General features: G+C 35.1%; 1 protein-coding gene across 1 annotated transcript; it reads right to left on the bottom strand.

Annotated features, from left to right (window-relative positions):
- Positions 1 to 1705: 1705 nt before the first annotated feature.
- Positions 1706 to 4326, bottom strand: LOC127802797 (squamosa promoter-binding-like protein 8). Its single transcript, XM_052338823.1, has 4 exons — positions 4037 to 4326; positions 2919 to 3588; positions 2291 to 2451; positions 1706 to 2082 (listed from the first exon to the last, which is right to left on the bottom strand). The coding sequence occupies exons 2-4, from the start codon at positions 3524 to 3526 to the stop codon at positions 1928 to 1930; spliced, it is 924 nt and encodes a 307-aa protein (XP_052194783.1). The 5' UTR covers positions 3527 to 3588; positions 4037 to 4326; the 3' UTR covers positions 1706 to 1927.
- Positions 4327 to 12874: the final 8548 nt, after the last annotated feature.

Raw genomic sequence — 12874 nt, 5'->3', positions numbered from 1 at the left:
GTATGTGGATTTAGATACATAGGCATAAGCTGGGAAGCTGGGAATGTGAAGTGAAAAATTAGATAGTTGGTATGGTGTGTTAATCAAATGAATGACTGATTTTACGTATAGAAAGCTTATAAGTACCTATAGCTATGAATCGTGTCGTGTGCTGCAGAGTGGTATAAGATTAATTAGTTTTCCTTATATAGCGTAAATTACCAACAAAAAAGAAAAGAAAAGAAAAGAAAGTGCTTAAATATTTTAGGTTTTTATCGTTTTAAAATGAATGCTTAATTTTAGTAATTAACAACTGAATTTATCAATTTATTATAATCAAACAATATTTTTAGAAATCTTTACTGTTAAATTTTATTAACTATTGAATATATATATATAATACAGTCTATTTTAGTGGTACTTTCATGTAAAAAAATATCATCTTTCATCAAAGAAAGCGTCCAAGGGATAAAGTTCATTACAATTTTGATAAAATTGTGGATTATTAGCTTCGTTTTGAAGTTGATTTCTTTTAGCATTAATAAATAAGGAAATTATCAATGGTTTCAACTCTTTCTGCCATAGTGTTAATTAAGCCTGCGCCATGAACAGATGCAACGAGGATTTAATCTTACTGATACTTATGAAGTTCAGATATGTATATCTATCTATCTATCTATCTATATATATATAATGTTGCAGTTTTGATTTGATGGGTTGAATTAATTTTATGGGTTAAGTGAGTAAAAAGCTTACAGTCTCTTTGTTTTGATTCTAAGAATTTGTGCGATTGTTGGAACTATAAAGTAAGAGCAAAATGCAAATTTTAGCTATCCAATCTGACCATGAATTCAACAGGCAAATCATCAACTGCAATATCAAGGTTCAGATATAAAAGAAGTCTGGGAGGGTTAGCTAATTAAGGTTTCATTGGGAATGGTAATAATAGAGAGAGAGAGACCGAGAAATGATATTCTAGTTTGCGAAAATAATAAAATTTTTATATAGATCGAATCCTTAAGAAACAGAAAAATCACAAAAAAAAAAAATAAAATCATATATATACATTAAAGACTACTTTTATTTTTTAAATTATATATATATATAGGATTATTTGGAAAACCAAAATTGGAAAGTATTTCTCATCAATATTAATCTAGCTAGCAAGTGATTCAACAAATTCATTTACAGAAAAAAACAAAAGATTTAACAAATTCAAGGTAGGTAGCTAGCTAGCTAGGTTGGGTTTCTGATTCATAGTACTTAGTAGTCACATGTAACAGATAATTTTCCAGGAAAATAAGAAAGGAAACGTGGAAGTTGATGGTTCAGAGATGAAGTGTCTTGGTCCATGGGGGAGGGGGGGGGACCCACATCCGCATATAAGTAAGTAGCTTTGATCAAGAAGTAGCCTCCATGCAGGAGACAGCTTGACTTCTTGACCCCTTCTCCCACAAGCATATTCCTAAAAGGAAAAATTTTACACTACAAACCTACATCACACACATACACACGCTTCTTTTTCTTTATCTTTTTTCCTTTTCCTTTTCTTCATCGTTTTCATTCCATTTTCCGGGAAAATATCGACGCACAGGACAAAAGCAAAATAATGCCATCGCCGGAAATGGAAAACAGACCTGCACGAGCATGCCTGCCAAAACTACCAACCACGCTACGGAACCGAATTATATATCATCAATTAAAACGAGAGAGAGAGAGAGAGAGAGAGTTAAACACGGCTAATTGGTGGAATTCAATTTCAAAGGAAAGAAAAATAGATAGATACAGCAGTTTGATCTCGAATACTAGACGAAGGGGTTAAACCCATCGTATTTTTCTCGATCATCTTCAGCACCTTAACTTACTTCTAATTCGCTAGCTAGTCAAGCCTTGGCCATGGAGCGAGCTTGGGATTTCATCGATGGATCGATCGGCCGAGAACATTAAGTTACCCGTTGGAGAAGAAGAGCGAGCTTGTTGACGGCGATGAAGCGGCCGCTGATTGATACGATCTTTGCCGGAAACAGTCCAGCGACATTCGGGGAGGCGACACTGCCACCGTTACCGAGGAAGCCGAGTGTACTCCGGACTCCGGCGGAGACCCTAATTAATTAAGAACAAAACCCCAAACCTTAACTCAAATTCCAGCTGCCTATCGAATTTCTAAAAAAAAAAAGATCCAAGATGATGAGAAATAAAAAACAACATTACCAGATTATTAACCAAATAACGAATTTATGTTTTCCGGGGAATCCATGACATGGGTGCATGAGAATGTATGTATGTGCGTGTGTAGATAAAGTAGGCTTACTTATAGGGTTTTCAGAAGACGGAGCAAGGGCATTATTTTCAAGCTGGGACTTGGGTTCCTGGTTGGGTTGATGATGAGACTTCCGGCGGCGGCGATTGTGATCGGCGAGCCTTTTCCGGCAGCTTCGCTTCCCGTTGTCAAACTCCGAGAGAAGATGGAATCTACATCGATTGCATTAATTGGATATATATATATATATATATTAAACTTCACAAAAACACAAGCAATAATTAACGTGTACGTGCATATATACATCAAATTACTGAGCCAAGAATAAGAAGAAAGTACTCATTGTGTTTGCAGTGAGTTCACAGCAAACACTACCATAAGAAGCAAAACCAGATATGATTTACGGAACGTAAGGATCGATCATGACAATGGGAGCAAGCACAAAATTTTGCGGACGCAAATGCCCTCGGGATTGCCCCGCGTACGGCGGGGCCAATCATTGGCTCGATCGCATGGATTCAAGGGCATTTTCGTCATTTGAGGAACTGCCGGCGAAAACCAAGACCTCCATCGAAGAACAGATGCAGATGCAGATACAGATACAGCGAAAGAGAAGAGAAGGCTCTAAAAAGGCGGGGAAGAGAAGGGGGTTGTGGTAATTTCGGAGGCTACTACGTACCTGCTGCACTGTTGGCAGAATCGCTGAGTCAACCCAGCGGTGATGACGGTAGCGGCTTTGGAGTGGAACTCGCAGACCTTGTGGCGGCGGTGGTAGTGCTTGGCGTGGCTCAGATCGGCATTGCAGCCCTCCGCCTGGCACTTGGGCGAGTTCAGTGAGCCGGGCTCGACCGGCCTGGACCGGCGGTAGAGCCGATTCACGAAGTCGTCTTCAGACGAGAAGTACGTCCGGCCACCGAGATTGAGGCCAATTCGGGAAGCGAAGTCGATAACTCCGCCACTAGGCTCGCTCTTCGGCACCACCATGAGCCCCGCGGCGCCACCCACCGGGTCCAGGGACAGCATCGCAGGTGAGGGCGGCGGATAGGAGGCGGCGTAGGCGGCGCGTGGGTCGTAGAAAGAGTGTAAATGGGAGGGCTGGGATTGGGGCTGGAAGTGGTGGTGGTGGTGGTGGTGGCTCTGGGCGAAGGCGCCAGTTGAATTGACGAGAGTTTCGTTAAGTGCTTGGGCGTATTGGTCGAAAATCTGGCGGCTCTGGTCGGAATCCTGGCCGGTCTCGTCCCCGGAGAAGACGACAGTGGAGGGGTTCCCCCATTCGTAGTCCAACATTGCCGGAAAACTTTTGATTTGAAAACCCGACCAGTTCAGCTTTTCCTGATAGTGTTGTTTATCTGTAAGCAAGCAACAAAATCACACAACTGGGTTAACTCGTGTATATTTTATACAGAGAGAGAGAGAGGGAGGGGGGGGAAGAAAAAGGTGTCAGCTTTGAGAGAGGGAGAGAGAGAGAGAGAGAAGAGAATTGAGGAAACAGGAAAGGCTGCAAAAGAAGAAAGGCTAGCTAGGGGTTTGAAATGGATATGCATATTTGGAGGAGAATAGGAGGAAATCAGGATGCTGGTTAGGTTGCTTGGGATTGAGGGACATGTCGGGGATTGGAGGGTTTTGTCTGATAGAAGAAGAAGATGATGATGAAGAAGAAGAAGAAGAAGAAGAAGAAAAAGGAGAAGTTATCTTACGAGACACGCACACACACTCAGGCAGAAGCTAGATAGAGAAATAGTAATTCAATTTCAAACCCCGCCTCTCTCTCTCTCTCTCTCTCTCTCCATTTCTAACCTATTGCCTTGCGCTTTCCTTTCCTTCACACCCTCTCTCCCCCCGGCCCTTCATCCATCCGTCTGCCTTTTCTCCAAATTAATACTGTCTCTCTCTCTCTCTCTCTCTCTCTCTGAAACTAAGCTGCAGGAACTGGGTTGTGATGTGGCTTTTCTCAGCGGGGGAGACACAGAGAGTGGTTGATTTTACAGAATTGTGGGAGTTGAATTTACTATCGTGTCCCAGAGTCATTCGCCTAATTCCTAAAGAGCCACTGTTGGAGTTGGAAGTAAAGTAATCTTCAACCTACTCGATCTTCACCATTTGTTTAGTTTTATAAATATATATATATAACTTATTCCACACTCTGAATAAAACTCATCAGGAGACTGGGTCACCGCTCGCTCGCTCGTGCTAGCTAGCGCAACCCCAACCCCAACCCCAACCCCAACCCCACCAAGCTTGTTTCAGAAATAATCCTCTTTCTTTCTTTTCCAAGTAAATCAATGCATGCTCCTCCTCCTCTTTTCTGGTACTCTTTTTTTACCTTTTCTTACCCAAAGTTTTATTTTTGTCTTTTTCCTCCATTTTAATGTTCTCACCTCACCCTGTTCCCATGACAAGACAAGACATTTAGTAATAGAATACAATCAAATTTTCTTTACGAATTAAACCTATTATTAATTAGAGATAGTTTTGTGCATGCATGCATGCATGTGAAATTAATGGTCATTCATTATAATTAATATTGTGTATAACATTAATTCTCAATACATATATATATATATGACAAATTAAGCTGGTGACGAATGCTTTTTATTTATTTGTAGACAAGAGAGCTCCGATCCCTAGTTATTATACAATTAAGTTTACAACACAACCGATGTGGTAGCTAGTGGTATTAGCCACTGGGTTTTATCCACTTAAACCTACGGAGTACATGTCACCCAATGTCTGTCTTATCAAAAAAATTAGTCTATCTATCCTCCATTATAATTTTCTTTTCTGCCCATCCATGAATGAGCCGCTCTCACCCTCTCGATCGTGTCGTGGCAGCCTGATTGAGTTGGGTGGCTGGCTGATCATAACAATAATAATATCCAATCTTGAAAAGTCAGTCAATTGTTTATTAATTCCGCCGATCCGATGTCAACATATTTAAACCCCATAATATTAGGATCATTATATAATAATAAAATTGTCCAAGGTATAGGAGAGGAGGAGCTTTTTGGAACTCACCACCACCCAGCAGCCAAGCCAAACCTGCAGGCTACGACTTTTCAGATCTCAATTTTAAATAATGTGCTCATTATTTATAATCATTTGAGTACGGTTCTAATTAATATAAATATAGTAACCTCCCAGTTATCCTAAATTGTTAGTTTGTTGATCCTTATTAATTTAACCTACGTTACGAAATTAAAAAATAATTAATTATTCTTTAGGTAAACGGCCTAACATTTTGAATAATTAATGGAAAATTTTTACTTAATAATTCATATATATTAGTTAATTCAGAATGGGATCTATCTGAAATTAAGTTCATTTACTTAATTTCTTGAATCTTTTACTTAAACCTAATTGATAGCCGATGAATTTAAATCTTCTATGAGATAAGTTTACATATAATTTGTCTTTTTTTTTTTTTTTTATACATATTATTATTCTAAAAAGGAGGCGGCATTAGTGCACAACCCTAGTAGAGTTAAAATTGTTACCTAACACACCCTCAAGTTAAGGTGGCGGAGTCTACTTGAAGTCAACGTCCAATGAAGACTAGAGGCTAATTAAGCATAAGAGAATAAAGAAAGGGAATTATGCTGTTTACAGTGATTATAATAAAAAAAATTATAATAAAAATTAGACACATATATAAACACAGTGAAAGAAGATTTCTATTAACAACACTGATTTAATTAACACTTACGCTTAATAAGGCATTTTATAATAATAAGAGCTGTGGAAAGTGGATCATGGAATTGGAGGAGGGCAGGCAAACATATATGGGTAATTGGGTCGGAGGTCGACGTCCTTCAAATCAAACGGCCAATAGAATAGCAACAGCGAGCATTGCCCCATTTTCACCCAGCAGTCGGTCAGGACGCGCCGTTCAGGAGGGTGAGCTTCAAACGCGCAGCTTAATTAGGTGTGTTGATGGAACGGCCTTATTCAATGCTGTGGCCCGCAAATAGCATCTTCGCCGACCCACCGACTCACTCGACGAGACGACTGCAAGTTCTTCCGCTTCACGAAAATCATCATATTTATTTATGCCCTGCCCTGAACTGAATTTTCATATGTTGCCTTTAATTTGCCCCTTTTCGCTTTCACCAAAATACCCCCCCCCCCCCCTCCTCCCTCAACGCCTCCTCCGTCTCCCAACTTCATCTTCATCCATCCATCGCATCGCATCGCATCTACCTTGCAATTTTAATTTTATTGTTTCTTCAACAACCAACCAATTGGGTTGTATGTAACATTCTAAATAAATTCATCAAATAAAATTAGAACATACGAAATCTATAACATAATAATGTAATTTAAAATGCACATAATTATTTGTTTCTTAAAATCCCTTATTGTTACTTAGTCTCACTATCTTCTTTTTTAATCAAAGCATTCAAAAACTCTTCTTAGTACCTACTTGCAAATATATATAGTAATAATTATTTGGGTCAAATTATATTCTTTTTAGTAATTTCTTGGATTAACACAAGGTGTAATTGGTGGGAATCTTAATAATGAACTCTTATTTTATTTTGAGGGATTAAAAATATTCATAATAACAAGTATAGAAAAATTAAAAATTACAACTTTATACTTATCATGAAAGATAGATTAATTACAACCTAAACCATAATTCAAAACTAACAACAACCCTTTTTACATATTGTGGTAATTAAGAAATTACACTTCTCTTTTCACAATAATTTTTTTTAAAAACAAAACTATATAAATTATGTTTATTTTGTTGTTGTTGTTGTTGTTTATTTTTGTATTTTTGTAATATTAATTATTATCTTAAAAATAATAATAAATATACCTTATTTTTAAATAAAATATATTTATTATATTTTTAATATTTAAATAAATTTATTAAGTGATAATAAATATATTATGTTTTGAACTATTTGATTAATTAATAGAATTATTAACCTCTGAATTTAAGAGGGTTAATTACACCAATAATCACTCAATTTTACATTCTATTATTGTTTGATTATTGAACTTTGAAATGTTATTTGATAGTCACTAATATTTCAAAATCATTACTATTTAGTTATTGAATTTTAAAATATTATTTACTAGTCACTAATATTTCAAAACTATTTATCATCTGTCACTTATGAACTTAAAATTTAGTAACTAACAAGTGACAAATAACAAACAATTCTGAAATATTAATAATTAACATGTAACATTTTAAAATTCAGTAACTAGTAATAATTTTGAAATATTAATGATTAAAAAGTAATATTTTAAAGTTTAATAACCAAATAATAAGAGAAATGAGAGTAGCGTGACTCAGCGTGGGGGTAATATATGTAAATAAGGGAAAGGAAGAGGGGTAGGTTAATAAAAGGAACAAAAAGACAGGGGAGGATATGATCGTATCTACAGCGTACGATGTGTTGATAATAGGCTGTTTTATCACTGCAGTAGGATTCCACACTCGCGCGCCTTTCAAACAGAACTGTACTCTCCATCTGCCCGAGGCCACCTGTCCAGATGAGGGAAACGCTGTACCCGGAAGAATCTGGAAGCCCGTGGAGCGCGTAGCCATAGGGAGGGAGGGAGGGAGGGAAGATATTTAAGGTGTGGCTGCATTTGGTGGGAAAAGGCTGACACGGAAGTTGACTCCATGTGTACGGAATGCCTACTTGGTCAGACTCTCACACACACACACACACATCCCAGAATAATTTAGAGAGAGAGAGAGAGAGAGAGAGACTTAAGCCGCCTTCCTTCCTTTTTATTTATTTTATTTTATTTTATGACCCAACTGTTTTGGCTACCTAATTTGGGAGAGATGGATCTTCCTTTTAATTTAATTTTTAAATAAATTAAATACAATCACAAATTTATAAATTTTTAAATAAATATGAGATTAGTCTTTACTAAATAAAATATTTTTATTTTTATTAAAAAATAAACTCTTATCATTTTTAAAAAATTGATCATTTACAGCATGCGCATGCCAATGCCAGGGACAATGATGAAGAGAAGAAGAGAAGAAGACTTTTCTTCTTCTCATACAACGCATGAAATGTTGTTGTGTTTTGACGTCATATTACAACATACATCTCTTTTATTAATGAAAATGTTTATATATATTGGAATGATTTACTACATCCATTTAATATTGTTTTTTTTTTTTTTTTTTTTTTACTTTTATACCTTTTTCTCAATCACTACTACACTTTTCCTAAAACATCTTAAAGCCATGACTCAAAGGTTATCCAAAAGGGGTTCTCCCCAAATAGGCGTGATTTTTTTTTTAAAATAAATAAATAAAAATATCTCATTAATTATGTATTACTATTACTATTATATTATTTAATTTTAAGTACAGTGATTGATTTGATAATCAGTCAAAGAATTTATAAAGAGACAGAATTTTTTCTCTTTCTTGTAGGTAAAATATGTGCCAAACAAACTCATTATTCAAAATTGAATGATAATTGACCCCAAAATATGCATCACTACTTTCATCATTCATTAATATCAAATTTCTTTTAGCAGTTGTTGGCATCTTAATGATTTAATTATTAGGTACGTAATTAATGTAAAAACTCATTTGGCTTGTTTTCTTAATCTAATTGTTTAAAATGAAACAACGTGAGGGTGGAATGGTTTAAATGGTCTTTTTATTTTCTCCTTAATTTACACAAAAAAGAAAAGAAATGAATGGTAGAAATATTCCTTTTAAAAATGGACATATTTTCCAAGACCCCAAATAATCAATCATCCCACTGTATTAGAAAATGATAAAAATCTTTTTTTCTTTTTCTATTTTAGTGAGTGAAAATTAATTAAAATAATAAGAATCGATTGTATAATTGAATGAGTTTAGTAAAATGTTACTTCTTAGACCTAACATTAATATCAAGGGCGGATTGAGGTTATGAGGGTCTGAAGCCTGTGTCAATCCACTCTAAATCTGTTCATGGATGAAACAATAGGGGCAATGGACCCATTTGGACATTGAGGTTGAAGTCGGCACGGGTTGAAACTCATGTTGGCCCCCCTAGATCTGCTCTTGATGTATGTTATTTATAAGTTTGTATTGTCTAAATTCATCAAACATATACAATAATTCACAAATTTACTTGAATTAAATAAATATACTAAAATTAATTATATATGTGAAGAATTACTAATTACTCCCTCTCAAATAATTAAGTTCGAACACAGACACAAACTTAATTACCTGTTAGAACCAACGTACCTTATCATGTACACATTTGCTTCATGATTAATCATGATGCAATGCTGTCGTCATAAAGTGGCTAAATACCTAAATCCCACCAAACATATATATGTGTGTGTGTGTTGCATAATTGTTTCCAAATACCATTTACATTTAGATATGAAAGGTGAAGATGGTCTTCCAATTAATGCATCCATTCTTAGACCAACACATTGGACCATCTCGGAGACTGAGAGTATGCATGTGATCCGTCGTCTAATTGCCTTGCTATAATAATAATATGTATATATAGAAGCTTAATTATTGACTTTGAAATTAAGTTGATGAACAATGTGCCAATGAAAATTTGTCCGTGCTTGGAAAATAAAAATAGTTTAAGAAGTTAAGTATTGTTATATATTGATGCATGCATGCAAGAGTGGATTCAGGAATCTACATGGAGGAGATTGAATTTTTTTTTTTTTTTTTGAGATATAAAACAACACATCACAAACTTTGAGATATACTATAATTTTTGTTGACTATATTATTATTAAAAAATATTTTTTATATTAAAAATTAATTTTAATAGTGGACTACCTCGCAACTCATACGTGAATTAGCCCTTGCATGCATGCATGTTTAGCCATTTTAATATAATAGGTTAGGTATATGTGGGTTTCTAAAACAAAAACAAAAAAAAAGGAAAGAAAGAAAGAGAGAATTTTAACTATTCTTGCTATTTTATAAGTAATTTTGTGGTAAAATTTTATGAAAGTAAGATTATATATAGAAGTTTTGAAGCCAAGATATCCACCAAATTGTTTAATGAATCTTCTCTCTTAAATTATGCTTCATTAATCTACAACCAACTTCAACTAGTTTTTATTTTATTTGAAGTATGTGGACTTCATGTGATTAATTTTTAGCATTAGGTTCTTATGATTTATTTGTTTGTTTTTTTAAAGATTTCTTTAATTAAGTTAATAGTTTAAATAAATTATTTTTAATATTAAATTTGAATTATAAAAAATTAAAATACATACACAAACTCAAAATATTAATATTTTTTTTTACAAAGAGTGAAGACTTTATTAATAATAAATAAAATAACACCCAAGAAATTAAAAACTAAAAGTAAAATCATAAAAACGATAATGGTTTTTTAACTTAAGTAAGCCCCTTTTGGTTCTATTTTTTTTTTTTTTGGGGGGGGGGAGTAAGATAGATAGATTTTGAGAGAGAGAGGAGGAGTAGGATAGATATTTCATAACTTCAATTCAATTCAATTAAACTTACGTTAATTCAGTTCAATCACAGTACTTTACCTGTGTCATCTCAATCTCAAACAAGACATAAGTAACTCTTTGGTGGGAAAGAGAGTCATAAATACCGCACATACTAATAGAAAGCCACATCAAGTTTACATGAAAGTGACCCCAAATGTGTCCTGGTAGAGTTAGGTGAGTATGCTCCTGTTCCTGTACTAGTTATTAGATATCATCAAACTTGTCTCCAAATATAAATTTGTATTTACAAATTATTGCATGCAGATGCAGTTAGAATTTTATGCAATATTGACCCACAAAAAGCATGGTAAATGCGGGTTCTTTGTCATCAAAGAAAATCCATACAAATTCACGTAGAATTCAAATGAAATTTCATATTTGTTTAGTTATTATGAAAAGAAAAAAAAACTAGGAATCACTGTGTTTCTAAATGCACACCACAACCGAGAGTGAGGGCGGAGTATTGCACAAGTGAGGAGGGCACGTACGTAACCATTCAATTAAGGGCATTCCTGTCCCTACACATCTCTCCTCTTGCAAACTCAGTTCCCCTCCAACCACTCAAAGCAAAGGCTCTCTCTCTCTCATATGACAAGATAGGCAGAGGAGCCCACATATATTAGATGTTTTGGCTAATTGTACAGAGCATGCATTACCTTACCTTAATTTGTAGGCATGCTGTTGTACTTTCTCATCAAACTTTTTTTTGTAACGAAACCCACCCTTCCTTCCTTCCTTCCTTCCAACAGAATTTATTAGCAAAGCAAATCTTCTTTAAATCTTGTCATTACGGTTTTAGTGAAATTAACCAGACATTAATCCATCCATCACGTTCTACCTGTCCTCATCCTTCGGCCACTTTTGTTGCTAATAATACAAACAAATTAACCTAATCAACGCCACAAAATTCCTTCTTTGTAACATGCGGAAGCCTCCCTCCCTCCCTCCCTCACTCACATCTACTTCACTTGCTTTCATTACTCGTTTTATTTTGAGCCATGGATTGGCTCCCACTTCTAGCAAGCTAGCTAGCAACCCATTACATAAACTGCTCTTTGATGCAGACAATAATCTTACAGTTATGTATTACCCAAAAAGTGCTTTTAAAATGAATTAATAAAGATCACAAAAATCGTTAAAGATCATCTCCCTTTTCTTGTAAACCACAAAGAACTGAAAAGACATTTCCCCACACCACGCAAGGTAATAGATTTACCGGTGATACCCCTCCCCCGGGATGAAATGATTTACGTATTTAAGTAATATTTATTAATTAAGATATAAATTAAAAAATAAAAGATATAAAAATATTTCAGACTTTTATCATTTTCAATGCATGTTAAATTTATCTGACATCAATTAAAAAAAATATCACATGACTTCTTATATGTATTCTTTTAAATATGCTTATCTCTTTCTCTTAAATATATTTTAATCCTTATAAATAAAAAAAATATTTATATTCTCTAATATATTTTAAATAATTTAACAAATAATTTGATAAAAATTTAAAATATTTTTTAATTTTATCTTTATTTTATATCTTAATTTATAAAAAAAAATTATTTTATTTTATTTATTTTAGCAACGCTACGTAAGATTAAAAAGCCAAAGATAGTAGCCCACATGGGTAGCCCAATTGGTCAAGAAAGGAGGCACAAAGTGTCTTTCGTGATGAATTTTGAACCAAGATCGAGGATCGAGTCTCGCAAGCGATAGTGTGGGAGTACCTCTCTCCAAAGTGAGAGGGCTCCTTGTACGATGTGAGCTCGGGTCTATCCACTGTGTCCGACTGAGTCACCATGATTAACCTCCCCCACGTCCTGTCGAGCCGAATGTGAGGAGCGTTCGAACGAACGATTTCACCTTTCGAGCCAAAAAGCCAAAGATAGTATCTCAAATAATTTCTGACAAATATTTTAAATAGCTGGCGCGCTATCTTCGCCACATTAAAAGGCAGTAAGTACACTATCAATAAGTACCCACCCGGGTGGTTTCCCTCCCAAAACAGACTCCTGAAGGACCGCCGGACAAACCACTACCTCCCTGCCACCAAACTTCCAACATTAGCCACAGATTCAATGCTTCCATGCATAACAACAGTTTCCATAGTTAGCCCATGAAACTGAGTTTCCACAATAATAGTAAAACAAGCGGAGG

The sequence above is a fragment of the Diospyros lotus genome, chromosome 5, assembly GCF_014633365.1.
Source record: "Diospyros lotus cultivar Yz01 chromosome 5, ASM1463336v1, whole genome shotgun sequence".
Classification (NCBI taxonomy): domain Eukaryota; kingdom Viridiplantae; phylum Streptophyta; class Magnoliopsida; order Ericales; family Ebenaceae; genus Diospyros; species Diospyros lotus.
This window is presented reverse-complemented; position numbering and strand designations above follow the sequence as displayed.

What these genes read in the sequence shown, in the direction of transcription:
- LOC127802797 (XM_052338823.1), bottom strand. Translation starts at nt 3,526, where the DNA reads ATGTTGGACTACGAATGGGGGAACCCCTCCACTGTCGTCTTCTCCGGG. An exon ending in TTCTGCCAACAGTGCAGCAG is followed by an intron (nt 2,452 to 2,918) that starts GTACGTAGTAGC and finishes CAATCGATGTAG; the next exon opens with ATTCCATCTTCTCTCGGAGT. An exon ending in GTCTTCTGAAAACCCTATAA is followed by an intron (nt 2,083 to 2,290) that starts GTAAGCCTACTT and finishes TTAATTAATTAG; the next exon opens with GGTCTCCGCCGGAGTCCGGA.